The sequence below is a fragment of the Chinchilla lanigera genome, unplaced genomic scaffold (genome assembly GCF_000276665.1).
Source record: "Chinchilla lanigera isolate Chin_1 unplaced genomic scaffold, ChiLan1.0 scaffold00037, whole genome shotgun sequence".
NCBI classification, from domain to species: Eukaryota; Metazoa; Chordata; class Mammalia; order Rodentia; family Chinchillidae; genus Chinchilla; species Chinchilla lanigera.
Window position 1 is genome coordinate 12,964,103 of NW_004955438.1, and position 16,310 is coordinate 12,980,412.

Here is a 16,310-nt window from a genome sequence, read left to right on the forward strand (position 1 = left end):
GAACAAAGCACGGTGTTGGTCATCAGACACCACCGAAGTCCTGCTGGCTCATACGTGTGCTCGCATCTAATGCTCCCTCAGCCTGGTGGGATGGCTGCCATCATCCCCACAAACAGGAAGAAACCGAGGCCCGGGGAAGGGATGCAACGTGCTCCCTGCTCCCGTGTCTCTATTTCAGCCATTCCTCCTGACGCTTAGCAAAGCATGCCTTTGCTGACTGAGACCCTGCCTGCTGCACGGTGGTTTCAGGGACATCATAGCAATCACTGCAGGAAACAGGGCTGGGCCACAGGGCTGACGAGAGAGAGGGTCTGTGGAGATGAGGGCTGGAGAGGCTGGCAGGGCCAGGCCCAAACCTCAGCTGCAGGGGCATCAGCAGGGAGGAAAATGTAAATAAATGATCAGAACCCCCACTTCCTCATGAGTCAAAACTGCTTCCCACTCAAACACTGGATGCTGTCCCAGACCCTCTCTTTCCTCCGCTCTGGGATCTGTGTCCCACACACAGCGTCAGCTCCCACCTGCTGGCTGCCGCACACCTCAAGGCCATCGCTCCAGACCAGTCAGTGCCCCCCTTGGACCACCCAGCCCCATGCTATGGGCATCTCTTTCACCACCGACTCATGTCGCTCATCTCCGCAGGGCCGAGGAGACCTGTCACCATTCCTCTTCCCACCCCGCTCCTCCTCCTGTGTCTCCCCATGTTGGTGCAGCCATCTTACCCACCCAGGCACCAAGCCAACCGCAAACCCACAGTCCCCTTGCCGAGATTACGGGTCCCCTTTCTTGCCATCTCTTATCTGGGACCGCCCTTAGTGACAGAGTCGCCACCTCACCTGGCCTCCACAGCTTCCGGGTGATCTCTGTAGAGGCAAACCTGATCACACTGACTTCTTTAAACTTTATCTTAAAAAATGTTAAACCTTCAAAAAGTAAAAAGGCTAGTATAATGAATATCTGTATACAAATCTCTTAAATCTAACAGCCATTAAGAGTTTTCATAGTGGTTTCATCTGTTTTGGGTGCAAGGGTTTGCATTTTATATTATAAGCATTGTGACATTTTACCCCTAAATACTGTCTAAAATATACACTTTCATACAACTGCTTAAGCATGCCACACCCAACAACATGCGCACAGTACTTCCTCACTGCCGTCTGCCCCTGCTCCACACGGATTTCCCCAGGGGTCCCCACACATCTCCAAGAGCTGGCTCATTACCTAGGTAGACTTCACCTGCCACGCTTGTACTCACAGGTCACTCCTGCACCCATGGGTGCAGGGGACCCCATACCCTGCACATCTGCCCGTCAGCCACCTGCCAGTCTGCTTCCTCGTGGATGTTTCTGGGTCTCCCTCTATGTCCGGTGCTTCATGGAAGTGGCAGGGACAGGGTCACGTTTACATCCTTGGGGTCTCGTCCAGTCCCTGGCTCAAAACTGGGCTCCACACTCCTCACCTCTATCATCTTACTTCATCTGCACAACGTTCACGAAGGCATCAGCGTGCTGACGTAATGTGGACTGCACAAACACGCTGCTAAGAGGCGAAGCTGGAATAGCGCCTGCCCCCAGAGCAGGGTCCTTGCCTAGTTCACAAGCCTTCTGGGTCACTGACTACCTCCACAAGTTCCAAAAGTCTCCCAAAGAAACAGTGCCTGCAAAGGTATCTGAAGGGACAAGTGTTATGCAAATACTGAGCGGACCCTTCCGTGATAGGAAGGATCTGGCAGCACTGCAGGAGGACGAGAGGGAGCTTCATCCATGCACCCGTCGGTGAGCCTAGTGAGCAGTGCGGGAGGCAGAGAAGCCAGGGGAGGGGTCCCCTTCCCAGGCAAAGCAGTCTGCAGCCCCAGGCCCTCGGCTGAAGGGTTTGCCCAAAGTTCTTGGAGACTGGGGTTTTCTGGACACTGGGTCCAGGCTCTGAGACTCAGTGGTGGGGCCCTCAGGATCTGCTCTATTCTCTGCCTTCCCAGAAGACTGCTGGAGCCTCGGGGAGCCAGATGAGAGGCAAAGCCACTTCCTGAGCCCAGGCTGGCAGTCTCACCAAACGTCCTCGCCGGAGCCCTCTGCATGCACCCGTGTGGGCCAGAGCCAGCTTCAGGGATCTGTGCAGGGCAGAGAGCCTGCCTTGGCTTGGGGTCAGGACCTCCTGGCTTCTGACAGCTAGAGACTTGGTGACTCTCAGCATATCTGTCATTCCTTCCTTCTAAGCCACCCCACACTCCACCCCCTTGGCAACAGCTGTGCCAAGGCTGACCTGGTTCTGGGTCTTCCTCTATCTGGCCTCAGCTTCCCCATCTGTAAAAGGGGTGCCGAGATTAGTGACTTTCACTGGGATTCTCGATCTTCGAGCCTTTCAGCTCTCTAGGGAGGGCAGGTCTCAAGGTTCTTATCTGCTGTCTGCCCATTTTAGTCCTCATACAGGCTGCTGGGAGAGAATTCTCCCCCTTCACCACCTTCTCCAGGGGATGTCTTTCTTGGAATTTTGGGCCTAGGAGTTTTAAACAGTCTGAAGGTCCAGACAACAGATGGGGTTGACATGGCCCAAAGAGAGCCCAGGATCCCTCACTGGGACCAGCCCAATGATGGGAGAAATAGCCAGCTGGCCCAGAATGCCTCCTTGTCGTGGGGGCAGCCTTGCCCTCCAGCAGAGTCTGGAGGTGGACAGTGAGGGGCGGAGGGTGCCGAGGAATCAGTGCTCCAATCCAGGGCCAGTGGTGAGCAGGGGAGGTCAGGACCTTGGAGAACACAGAACAATGCAGAGAGGGGAACTGATCTCTGGGTCCAGGCCAGGGAGCAGTGTCTGCGCAAAGCAGGAAGGCAGAGGAGCCCACACGTCAAATCACACCGAGATGATGGGGCAGAACTTCTAAGAATAAACGCCCTGGGTAGAACATGTCAGATTATAAAAGATTAGATCATAATTACTAATGAGAGGCTGAACTGCACTGCCCATAGTTAGTCATCTAAGACTCCAAAACAGAAAGGAGAATAAACACAGAATTAATTTTTTCTTTTCACTGAAGTGAAGGAATGCCTTCTGACAAAGGCCACACACGGCTTGCGTTTTGGACCCGGTACTGGGCACGAGTTGCTTGATTTTCACCTCAGTAAGAGCAGGGTGGCCGGATGCCACGAGAGGAAGGATCGGACAGCCCAACAGAAAATGTCCACCGGGAGTGCCCTGCACTCGGGGTGGAGGGACGGGGAGGAACCGAGCAGGCGCGTGGCCACAGCCAACAAGAGCCAGGTGCTGCGGAACAGATGCTCCCCGTGCCCAGGAGAAACTCCTCTCGCTTCAAGGAGGACACAGATGCCCAAAAGCCAGACAATGCTTGCCAAAAGTATATTTCACGAGGAGCTGGGACAATGGCTTATGTCGTAGGAAACTGTCCATCACCCGTTTCTGCCTGCAAAGCATTTTGAAGACCTCCAGCTACTCAGCCTCTTACTTGGAATTTGGGGCCTAAGAGTTTTAAACGGTCTGAAGGTCTCTCGCACCTCTGCCCGCAGGGTGGAAGACTCGCCCTTTGGTGGTTATTGTTCTGCTGCCACCTGCCCCAAATGCAGGCCGGTGGCAAGACAGAGATGCAGACGTGTGGACCTCCATCCTCTTCCCAGAGAAGCCCACTGGCGAGGCTATGGAAGCCCACAAGAGTGCCCTGGTGCTGGGACATAAGGCTAGGCTGCTCTCTCTGGGTGTGGGAGAAGGGTAGGGTTGTCTTCTTGGAGACCAAGATCAAGAGGTCCTGCCTTGCACTGGAACCAGGCTTGCTATCTGCAGAGGGATCCGCCTTAGGAAGGGCCGAGGCTATGTCCTTGTCCGCATCCAGGGATAAGGCGTAACCTCAGGGAGAGATGACAGAGGTGTGACTCACAGGAGCTCCACTGTGGAGAATTCATCTGACCCAAGGGAGCAGGTCTTGGATGTGTGCCACCCTGCACCCCTAGAAGATGATATTTAATGATATTTGTATGGCACACGGAGGTGAGAGGACTAGGCAGTCCTGGGCCGGGGGTGACAAGCTCCAGCTGCCCCTTCCCTCGCACTCCCCAGAGCTGAGAATGTCCTTTCCTTTGCTCTCTACAGCCACAGGATCCTGGCTTGCAGGCTCGGTTCTAAAGGCATAAGTGGCAAGTTCTGAGCTCTAGGGAGGGGCTCTAGTGCACAGAAAGGACAGCTGCTAGGCCCTGCACAGCCCAACCCTTGGCCTCTGCCACATCAGCGTGTCTGACTTGTGCTCAGGCATCTAGCTTAGAGGGTGAGCTCCTCTGGGGAGGGCATGGGAGGGAGCAGGGGTGGTCTGGCCAAGGAGATATACAATTATTTATGAAGTACTGTTTTGGGTTCTGGTATGACACTCAGTCTCTTGTGAGTGTGGTTAGTGTGAGTCAGTTTCTTGGAGGGTGACCCTTGCTGACTGAACCGAGAGGACGGAAGGACAGGCTGTGGAGTCTTGGGAGGCAGCAGACACCTGCACCCAGGCCACCTGCCCTTGGGTCTCAGCTGAGCGAGCCCTTGTGAACGGTGGGCAAGCAGCCAGGAGACCATGGCCCACCAGGAAAGAGCAAAGGATGTGGCTGGGGACAACAGGACATACTGTAGACCTGGAAGAGTAGCCACTGTCTTCACCCAGGGCCCTCAAGGGTGCTGCCACTTTAGCCTTCCTCCAGGCTGAGCCCCTGAAAGAGCACTGAGGTTAGCCTGGGGGCGCCGTACAGTCCCAGGCCCCCTTTGTGGTCCGACCTGCAACACAGTGATGTCTGCGGAACCACTCCGCCCTGGCTCTGCGGTCTCCTGTGAAAATGCCTGCATGCTCGTCCCGCTTCACAGTCACAGTCAGAAAGGACTGCAGCAAGGCCAAGCCAGCAAACAAACACCCAAAGCCCTGCACAGAGGAACGGCGAGCCTGGTGGTTTAAAGAAGCACATTGCAACGACACGGAGCAAAACCTCTTTGAGGAGAATGGTGCCCATTGCTCGCGGCCTCGTCTGTAACCAGGGAAGGATGATGCCCGTCGAGTCCGTTGGTAGCTATCGCTCCCACCTCCAGCTGCTGCCCATACCTGTCCCTGGTCTCTGAAGCCCACTGTGCTGCCTCCAGGCGGGGCCTTCCTCTCAGGGGCTTCAGAAGCAGACAGATCCAGAGTAAAGACGTCAACGCTGGCTCAGGGAGGACTTCAAAAGATACCAGTCAGGGGCAGAGGGCCCCTCGAAGGACCCTTGAAGGAGGTGGTAGTGGAGCTGGGCTGTCCCCCAGGTAGGGGACAACGCCCACACTGCCATGGGAGGTCCATCTTCTACAGTGTGATGCAGGGAGGGAGACAGAAGCCTGGAGGCCTAGGTTACCCCCCAGATTAGCCTGGGCCACGGCTGGACAGAAACTGTGAGCAAGTACAGTAATACTTCTAAGGAAATGAGGCTGGGCAAGGCGGCGTGGGCCTGTAAGCCTAGCACTTTGGGAGGCTGAGGCAGGAGGATGGAAAGTTCGAGATCAGCTTAGGCAACTCAGTGACTTAGCAAGACCTTGTCTGAAAATAAGATATATATCTATATCTAAATCTATATATTTAAAGGGCTGGGGATATAGCTTAGTGTGAAGGCCCTGGGTTTAATTCTTAGCACAAAATTTTTTAAAAAAGCAAAGTATCATGTTTCTGGCCAAACACATGCCAACACAGACTCTTACTTGGGTTCCTTGAATGAGATTTGGTCACAGGTGCCTGGCACAGACTCGTTTGCCATCACCAGACATATAGGGGCTGCCGCTGTGTGACCCAAACCACAGAGGACAGCACTGATGTTCATAGCTGACTTTTGGGAGCTCACTTCACCCACACAGTCACACCACAGGGGCACGACCGTCACCGCATTTTACTGTGAAGAAAGGCAAGGCGGAGGTCCTGCAGTTAGGAAGTGACAAAGCTGGAGCCCAGGCAGGCTGTGCCCACGCCACACTCTGACCTCTGCGCCATCCTGGCACGACAGATCCGGTCTCCTGAGTGCACTGCTTCTTGTCCTGCGGTCTGGGCAGGGCACTGAGGGCAGTCTCCCCCATCAGCAAACAGGAAACTCCCCATTTGACCGAGCACCATAACAACAAGCACACCAGAGAGAGCCTCGGAGGGTTCGCATTTCACTGTCACAGAATGACTGATATTCACGCCAACTATTCCTGATGGTTGAGAAGGCCTCACAGGAGCTAAGATGAGAGTGCGCCATTAGACAAGGGGCAAGACAAAGAGAAAAACCTCAAAGACCAGTAGGACGCAGGACCTTTTCCTCGGCCCTGAGTCTGAGCTCCAGGGATAGCAAGAGGGCGCAGCAGAGGAACAAAGACCCGTGGACTTCTCAGAGTGCTTTTTAGCAAGCACATGCAGCGCCTAAATATCTCACAGGTCTTTCTCCATAGAACAAAGTTGTCCTCCTTAATTTTCAAAGCATTTTTTAATTCTGAAAGAGAATAAGATACAATTCATAGATGAAAGCGTCTGTGTGCCATACTAAAGTTTTGTTTCCTGCCAATCATTCTTCCTGTGTATGGAAAGAAAGGTGATACTCCAGGTGAAAGCACCTCGTTTCTAAGATCAGCTTGGAAAGGGGAGGATCTTTGGGTTCTGTTTCAGCAGGCTGCGTGTGCCTGGGTCTGACCCAGAGAGGCCACCTCTCCCAGAGGAGAGTGACGAGGCGCTGATGCGGAGCCTGGGTACTGTGTGCACCAGTGGTGGGTCGGACAGACACACAGACACAGGCGGCCGGTGCCTGCAGCCACGGCATCTTTATGCTCATCTCTCCTTTAGCAGGGCGTGCATTGGAAACTAGGGTGGTGAATAGTAAAATACAAGACACAGCCATTTCCCAAATCTTGAAGAACAGATGGGCACTTTCAAAGATAGGAAAGACAGCAAAGCACCAAAAGTTTGTAATTTAGCAGCGCCAGCTGCCTCAGCAAGCCCAGGCGCACCTCTCTGCGGCCTTCCAGCCATCACGCACAACAGGATGACCTCCCCACACAGTACCCAGGCACGCTAGCTGGAAGGGGCTTAAAGAAAGCCCCGCCCTGGGCCCCTTTGAACCTCCCAAGCGCTTTCCTCTCACAGCAGTCACTAGTCAGCTTTGCTTTGACGGATCAACTGTCACAGCTGTTCACACAACAGAACACACAGGTGTGCTCCGGAAGATGTGTCCTGGTGCACCTGGGCGGCGACGCCATCAGTGTGAGGCGCTGTTGAGTGTTTTCTCACAAAATGCATTCCCAACAGCTCAGCTGGTGCCCGCCAATTTTCTGTTACTAACGCGGTCCCTCGGAACCGGACTGCAACCCACTGTGGGAGCACGTGTGCTCAGGGCCACTCCATGTTCCTGACATTTCAGAGGATGTGAGCTCAGAGAGAAACCTCACACAGCCTGTGCATGAGACCTTCAGCCTGAAGCCATGCTGAGGAATCTAAGAGGTGTTCTTGTCTTCCCATCGACGCCCAGAAGACAAGCAAGCACTTTCAGGCCGCACTAGGAAGCCCAAAATGTGTTTTTCCATCGTCTGACCCCTTTCAAGTTGCTTCTACCCTTCCACACCTCACCCCGACAGCCTGAGGGACCCAGCAGGGAGAGCGGTGCTCCAGCCACACTCCTGGGGCAGGCAGCCCCTTCCTGTTGTCTGACCACCTTCCTCTGGTCTGGGGAGACCAGACCACTGGATCTGTTAGCATCGCTTCTCCTGGGGGTGGCCCAAAGCTCAGTACATCCACGATCCCATGGATGGACCTGTCCCTTTCCAGGCCCCAGCCCCTTCCTTGGTAACCTTGACGTTCCAGCAGACAGTCCCTTTGTGTGCTTTCCCTCTAGCCTTTCTCATTTCTGTTGCAGCAGACTCGTTGCAGCAGGGACGGCCTGCCCCGCAGGTGGGCACACTGGCCGTCCTCGCAGTGGGTGGACACTAGTGCCCCCGCTGCCCCCTTCCTGTGGTTATCTGTGCTCAGCCTCCTCTGGCCTCTGGGCACCTCTGCTCCCCCCAGGGCTGTCTACTCTGCTGGGCCCTGGCTGACCCCGGCATCTGCTCCTGTTCCATCCCTTTTCTCCACCTGTCAACGCGCTCAAGGCAGGCTGAGCCTCCTGCTAACATCCAGAAGCACATGCTTCCTGCTCTGCAATACCTTCCCTTCCAGCCTTATGGACTCCCCTCCACGACACCTTCCTGGCTCCCCTCGCTGTTCATTTCTCTCCTGAAAGCCCTTGTTCCTTTCTTACCTTCCAATCGCAAACACCGCCCTCAAAAGCCCAGGCTGACGTTATCAGAGGGCAGCCCGACGTCCCTGCTGCAGAGCCTGTCCGCGTCCCGCTATTCTGTCCTTGGCTGCACTGTGTCTGCGTGCCTGTCCTTGGCCCGGAAAGTCTGGCTCAGCGGGCTGGTCCTCTGCCCCCTGGGCACACAGGCCTCTCTCTCCTTTCCCCCTCCCAACTCAGGACACAGGATGGTCTGAAAAAGCCGCTCTATGTTTCATTAATTCTTTTTGGTTACTTCAAGCCAAATAGGCTTTCTCACACAGCAGACAAATGTAAATTTATGCATTTATGCAAAACTAATAGGACAAATGCCTTTCGATTTTCTGGGAAAAGTCTGATCACCCATAAATTCCTCCCCTCGTCAACATTACTTGGTAGTTTCTGGCATTTTCAGCTCATCGCCCCCTGAATGCCCGCTAGCTCATTACCAAAGCTGAGCACATCTGGCCTTTTCTCTCTTCTCTTTACATGTGAATCGAAACACGTAAATGAAGGCTAAAACTCTTAGAAAACTGTCAGTTTCCCCTGGGTTTTAATTCACGTTCCTCTTGTCAAGTCTGACCTTCAGCTTACTTTCACAAATACTACCTGCTTCTCAAGTTGTCATTGCTTTTTTCTTCTTCCTGGTGGCTAGGGATTGGACTCGGGGCCTCCTGCGTGCCCAGGATAAGCTCTGCCACGGAGCCGCACCCCAGCCCTGCATCAGTGTTTCTTAACAATGCTAACGTGTTCGGATTTGCGCAAGATTGAAACTCTCCAACAACCTGGTGACCTGGCATGTGCTGCCACTTACACCCCTAGGAATGAATGAAGAACTGCTCTCCACGGAGAGCTCAACCTCCTGTCTGTTCTCTGTGGCCACTGTCGGCCACTGGCTCTCCACGCATGACAGTAACATGGCTTCTTGCTGTCTAGACAGCTCCCTTCAATTGTCCTTCCGGCTCTTTGCCGTTCTGAGCATGAGGGACTCCGCAGACACTCTTTCCATCCTTGGGGTTTTCCCACCATCACAACCTCCCTCTCCATTGGCTCCCGCCTTGCTTGGTTCTACAGTGGCCACCACCACATGTTCTTTGAACCCCTGGACCATCTGGCCTTGGCTTGGCCTGGCCTGGCCTGGCACAGGCTGCCCTGGCCTTCATATACTCTTCTCCCTGGGTGCCAGGCAACCATCAACACTCATCTCTGTTGCTGCACCCTCTGCTGCTCAAGTCTGGGACTCCGTCTCCTTCCTGGACTCAACCTGGGTAACGGACAGCTTCTGACCTCCCTGCTCTGCTTCACCAGGGACTCACCCACCAGTCTGGTTTCTGCGAAGGCCTCTGTGACTCAACAAGAGACTTCAGTTCTTGTGTTGACTTTGTCTCTATGAGGCACTGGTGCTCACATTATCCTCAATTATGTAGCTGAGCAAACTGAGGCACAAAGTGGGGGCGGGGGGTAAGGGGGTAATGTGTCCAAGGCCCCAAAGCCAATGAGGCACAGTGCTAGCACTCTTGTCTGCAGCCTGGAGGGCCATCTTCCTCCCTTCCTCCATCCACGGCCACAGAAACACTTCTTCCCTGAGAGGCGGGGCAAGGGAGGGGCATGTCTCAGGGCTGAAGGGTCCCAAGGCACCAGAAGGTCCAACAGCTCCAGGAGGCGGATGCTTTTGGCTGTAATGCATCCCCCACCCCCAGCTGAGGGCCAGGTTCCGGGAATGGATGGGGGAGAATGCAAGGCCAGGTGCCTCTTCCTAAGATCACCAAGAGGGGATGTTCCAAGCCACCCTTTGGGAGCCACCCTGTTCACAGCCACTGAGTGACACCTCTGGCTGCAACAATCTGAGCTCCTCAAAACCTGCAGGCTTGCTGCTCTCCACCTGCCTCCAGTCTGGATGGTTTTCCAAATAGGTCAGGATGTACCAAGAAAGGTCCTGTGAGTTTGTTATTACTACTCCTTTGCACCGGCAAGGCTTCCAAAGTCGCACTGTTTCTGGGCCTGCAGGGGCCCAAGTGCTGCCAGTGGAGGCGGCAGGCGAGGCCCAAGCCTCAGCCTGGTCCCTGACTCTCCAGTGCCAGGCCCAGCGTGTGCTCCATTCAGAGAGGAAAGCGCCTGGCCTTTGTCAGGAGCTCAGGTGTCCTGCGCGGCTCCAAGGGGAAACAGAAAACTCTCCTGGTGCGATTTTCCTATTTGATCTTTTGTCTCATGTGTTCCCCTTGGGGATGAACAAGAAATACTTCTCTGAATAATTCATAGGCCCTGAGGTAGAAACACGCTACCTCTTTTTAATAAAAATACTGGGTACATGGTGTTGGTTATACCTCTTCTGCAATACTCTAGCAAAAGCTCGGAGACCTGAAAAGCTCCTAACAAATTCCTCTTACAATAGTGAGACAAAAAATTAAAATTCAGGTAATATTTTTAATCAGAGACTTAATGTTTAGATAATATGAAAAATTATTTATAAAGCTGCATTGAGTTTCAGTACTGTATGTTCATAAAAGGAAGTTGAAAAAAAATTAAGTAGCTGTCATTATTTAAAGGTTTGATTTATTTTTAAACCTGAAAATAACTGTCTTCAGTTTTCTCTTTAATGAGCACCTACCAGGCTCCAGGAACTCTGCGAGGCTTGTTATGTGAATCATTCATTCAGTTCTCACACAGCCCACCTGGGTAAGTAACAGCCCAATTCACAGAAATATCAAGGCTCCCAGAGGCTAAGAGACAAGCCCAAGTTCAAGTCCACATCTCACTCTGCCAATGGCACCTAACAGGGAGTCAGTGCTTCAGCATTTTCTGCTGAGAACTCGTAGCTGTGCTCAGAACCTTCTATGTTTTGCTTATGCGGAATGGTAAGACACTGAAGGTGTTGGGATCCTTTGGAGAATGCTTTGCTGATTGGTTACAAAACCACATCCTTTCTGCGGTGGACGCCTTCCTTTTGCAAGAAAGACATTGAGGTGCAGAGCACTTATGGGCCTCTCCTGAGGTTAAGGGCTGAGCGAGTGACACCAACAGGACAGATCTCTGTCCTTGGGCTCCTTGCCCAGTGCTCTCCTGTATCACACACCATTGTCTGATTGTGGGTGCTGAGATCCCAAGGGCCACTGATAGGAAGGGAGCCTCAGCTTTACTACCAGTCTTTTCTTTCCTGTGGTTCATTTTGTCAGAGATGCCCCATCACTAAGAGTAACAGAACCTCAGAGTCCGAGCCTGGCATGCAGCCCCGGGGAAGGCAGCGTGGCTCTTCCTCGGCTCCACAGACCTCACTCACCCTGAGTTTCAGTTTAGACTCCCACAGGAATGCGACAGCAGAAGGAGGGCTCTGCGCGCAGCGCTTGGTACGTTCTTAACAGAACCCCCGGAGTGACCAGTCTGCTCCCCACCGGGTGATGCTCAGACAGCTGGTACCAACTCCAGAACCTCCCAGAGATGAGGGACGTGTGCTCTGGAAGAGCCGCCATATGCATAGGGACACCCTGTGTCCCTGGCTGAAGATGCCACCTGTGGAGTCTCACTCAGGCTCCCCGAACGCCCCCCCCACCGCCCCGTGTGAGTGCTGTGATCTTTGTACTGAAGACCCCCTGGTGTGTGAAGTTTTTCAAGGTGGCTGCTGCAAGCAATGCAGAGACCAAACTGACAATGACAGAGCCGAGGCAGGGCCAGAGAGTGGCTGGGAATGCTGGCCAGAAGACCAGTGACCCAAATTGCTCCAATGTACCTCACAGGACCTTGCGCAGGATGGCTGTGACACTGCGCTGTGACCTCCCAGGGTGCAATGTGCATAAATTACCAAGGGAGTGGCCTGCTGGCTTCCTGCAGTGTGGCAGCCTGGCGATCTGACTGCATCTGGCCTCTGCTGCTGCCTGGGGGAGCCCTGATCCGACGGTGGGGGGCCCGGCCCAGCTCAGACTCACCAGGCGCTGCATGCTCTTCACGTGGGTGGGGCTGATGGACAGGGCCTCCTCATACCACCGCCGGGCCTCGTCCATGTTGCCTCGGAGCTCAGCCACCTGGCCCCGCATGTACAGGACGTTGTGGGACATCGGGAAGAGGTTGGCAGCTTCTTGAGTACAAGCTGTGGCTTCTGCAGGCTTCCCAATGCCAATGTAGACCTCAGCTGTGGGAGGAAGCAGAAAGCAGATGCTGTCTCGGTCCACTGCCCATCAGAGGCCCTGCGAGAGGCTGTCCCTCTGCTCGGGGACCTGCGCATTCTCCCAGGGGAGTCTGCCAGGGCCCAGAGCCAGCTGGTCCCCTTCCTTTGTGGAGGCAGCTGTGGGCCAAGCACCCCTTGGGCCCACTCCTGCCCAGCGGCTCCAGCCACTCGTGCTGTGGCCTTGCAGGGAAGACATATGTCAAGCCAAGTGGAGCAGGCAGGCCTGCCTGGGCCCTGCCCCCACCTCGGAGGATCCCGGCTAGGGCACCTCGGCATCTGGACAGAGGCTGGCCCAGCCCTGGCCTCAGCTCTGACCACATGCAGAAAGGGAACATGCATGGGACAGGCCAACCAGGGACACGCAGCCTTCCCAGGCAGTGGTTCTGCCCTCTGACCCGTTCTCCTGAGGCCAAAAGCATGACAAGACCAGTAGGCCCAGGCTTATGTGTGGAAAGGCATGAAATCAAGTGACTGATCCACAGGACCTGGTCCCTGCCTAGGAAAATGACCACGCCCTAGAGATTCATAAGTGTTAACATCAACACAGCCTCTGAAAAACCAAGCTGACCTTCCACAAAAGCAGGGAAGAAACCCTTCTGCCAGTTTTAGGGCTCAACTCCCTTGCCTCTGTGCAGAGAACCCTTTCCCTGCAGCTCCAGCTGCCCCCAAGAGCCACCATGCACTCCCAAGTGCCACCTCTGCCTCCCGGGTGTCCAGGTGAGGATTCTGGGTCCTGCCCCCAGGCTGCTTCTCCCAGGACCCGGCTGAGCACAGCACTGCGCCCCCAGGCTGGCCTCAGGCGCCCAGGACATCCGAGTCCTCTCTCCCCGTTTGCTCCAGGCCATCGCAGCCACATCCGTCAGGTCCCCTGCCCACAGCTTTCCTCAGTGACCTCTGCCCGGGATGCTCCAACCCTGTCTCCTCAGGGTTTGCCTCGACCCCGGCCTCACCCTAGCAGTGACCATGGACGGTCCATGTGAGCCGAAATAAGCTTCTCCTTTAAGTTGTGGGCGTCAGGTATCGTGTCCTAGCGGCAGGAAAGTCACTCGAACATACAGACAGGAAGCAGACGGGCCCCAGGACTTGTACAGCACAGTCCTGGGAACTCTACACTTCCCGCGCAGCCTCCTGAGCGCCAAGGTGCCAATGCTGCGGCTGTGGCTGCCTCACCTTCTCAGGAGACCAGCTCACATGGTATCACAGGTGGGGGCTTCAGGGACAAGGGAGGCAAAACCCTAACCGTCCCCTCACGATGCTTTCAGGGCTCTTGGATGTCTGAGTAACAAAATTCTTTTGACGCGCTCGCTGGGCAAATGCGAATGCTGTGCGTTTTGGGGCACCTGAGTGTGGCAACCCCGGTCACTGCACACTGGCCCCCGACTTGCTTCTGATGCGGGTCTGTGCCACTGTCAGGGCTCCAGGCCTAGATCTGCCTGTGGGCTGCTAAGGCACAGTGAGTCTTCTCCCACGGAGACCCCCGGGGAGGCAGGCCAGCTCTGGGAGCCAGGACTGAAGGCTTCCAGGATTTCCACAGCGAGAATGAAGGTGGCGGAAGCCTTAAGCCAACGGGAGTATAATGTGAGTCCTGTTCCATGAGGGCCCTCCTGAGACAGGGGGTGAGGCCAAACATCCCACTTACCACCGTGATTTCATAAGCCTGGGGCCTGGTGCTCCTGATTCCCATCGGGAGGACAGGGAACACACAGGAGCCAAGTGAGGAGGCAAAGGACCGAGAAGGACAATTCTTTCCAGTGCCAAGGAAGAGGTTGGAGGGGACCCAAACCTCTGACAAGGCCTGTGTTTCTGAAGCAGCGTGGACACACAGGGCCTGGGCTGGTACTGCTCCAGATACCCTCACCTGAAGCTCAAAACACGGCCCAGCAGCCTGCAGTGGTCTTCAGACCATGTTTGCCAATGGAGGCTCTTTTTCCCAAGAACTTTTAGGCCACTATGCAAACAGACTTTGAAGAGCGGGCACTGTGGCCACCCTCTTGGTTTGTCCCCATCCCTCTGAGACACTGCTGGGGGACCCCAGGGCTCTAGGTTTCCCTTTTGCACTTTAGTGTCCTGAGGGCCAGGAGGACTTGATGTTTGCCCTGAGCCTTGAATGGCCCTGGGCAAGGCAGTCAGCTCTGTGAGCCCGCTCAGCCATCAAGCCAGGGCCTCACCCTGCCCCCTCCCAGGGCAGCGGCAAGGACCTAAGGTAGCTGGGGCGGTGCTGCAGTGCAGTCGGTGGGAGAAGGTGAGGGGAACTCGAGGTCTGCCCTCAGTTCTCCCGGGGTCTGCAGAAGGGAAGGCAAGGTGTGAAGTCAATGCCTGAGTCAGGACATCTGGGGACCCTGGCCCAACCTTTACCAGGGCTCCTTCAAGACAACAACTTAGAAGAGCCATTCCCTCTCTAAGAGGAAATGACAACTAAATAAGCACAATGTCGTTGCCGTGGTCACCATCTTTGTTAGGGGACCCCTGACACCTGCTGCTTCTTTCTCGTAGGCGCCCACCTGCCTCAGCCACACACCTGGCCCCTTCCTCAGCCGCCCTGTTTCTCCGATCGCTGATTTTGGGGGCTTGAGCCTGTTCACCTTGGCATCTCAGAGCTCTGTGCTCACAGTGTCCTGCCCTGGGTGTGTCAATCTCTGCCTGCTCCTCATGCAGCCCTGTCACCGGGCTCTGCTCCTGTAGCAGGGAGGCCAGCAGTCTGGGCTGCAGGACCCCACTGTGCTGTGAGGCACAGATGCCCAACTGTGAGCAGAAGCCAAGCCTTGGGAATGCAGCTGGGATGTGGATGCACATCTGCCTCCTTGCTTTAACTGGCTGGGAACTCAGGAGGTAAAGGAAAGAGAATTTACACGCCCTAAAGCCTCCAAAATAGGATTATCTTTCCTAGCCATAATCACCTCGGCATCCCTTAGCACTTAGTAGGTGCTCAAGAAACGTTTGCAGATATGAGAACTTTGAATGAGGGCCAGGTAGGGCAACAATTTCTGTGGCTCAGGTCAATGAAGAAAGCCAAAGGCCACAGAAGCATGGCAACTGACATTCTCTGTCCTTTCCAGCAGGGTGAAATTCAATTAAATAAATGGAGGGCCTCATGAGTTTAAAAGCTCTCAGGAGCTTGGGGCCAATCAGCCACCAGGAAGAGAAGACTTTAGTGCAGCCTGAGCCACAGCACAGGGTAGCTCTGCAAGGTCACCCTCTGAAGAGAATCCAGGGACGCTGTCCTGTAGCTGGCAGCTGACAGCCTCTAGGCAAAGGTAAGTGTTGCTTAGGTCAAGGGCACTTCCTGCCTTATTCTGAGAGTTCCACTAAGCTTCAAGTGTCCGCTCTGTTACTCTGAGAAATGTTGGAATAAAAATCTCCTCTGTGCACAGATCTTCTATGGTTCCCTGGAGCAGATGAATACAACCCCCGTGTTTCTGCTTGGTATTCAAAATCGAGGCCTCGCCACTTTCCTGCCTCCTCCTAACCTGTGCTCCACACACGCATGCTCTGCCAGGTCTACTGGCCTCCTCTGCCTGGGTTGCCTCCACCGATTAGCCTCTCCCCGTCCCCGCACATGGCTTCCCCAGATGCTCCTGCACCCCTGCCCTCCTATTCCTCTGGCCCCGCGCATGCTCAGGACAGTGCTTGCCATCTTCCCCAGCAGGTGCCTTGCTCCAGGAGGGCCTCGTGGAGCCCTCCTCCCTGCACTGCCCCACGTTCCTATTTTAGTGTATGTGCTGCCTTGTGCATAGACAGCCTTCAGAAATCCAAGTTCCACATGTGGTTAAAGGGCTGTCCATTTTCAAGGCCAAATGCTATTTCCAACTGGGGGTCTGGTGCTGGATGTGCCCCAAGTTGTATGCATGTCATTTCCTCATCCATCCATCCATCCATCCATCCATCCA

At 54.8% G+C, this 16,310-nt stretch overlaps 1 protein-coding gene across 5 annotated transcripts in view; it reads right to left on the reverse strand.

Moving 5' to 3' along the window:
• The window catches only part of Ttc7b (tetratricopeptide repeat domain 7B), a 218,646-nt gene that overhangs the window by 17,509 nt on the left and 184,827 nt on the right, over nt 1–16,310 (reverse strand). For all 5 annotated transcript variants that reach the window (XM_005390284.1, XM_013517240.1, XM_013517239.1 and 2 more), the window contains one exon: nt 12,185–12,387. In XM_005390284.1, the coding sequence (XP_005390341.1) occupies nt 12,185–12,387 (203 nt within the window). The remainder of the gene's footprint in view (nt 1–12,184; nt 12,388–16,310) is intronic.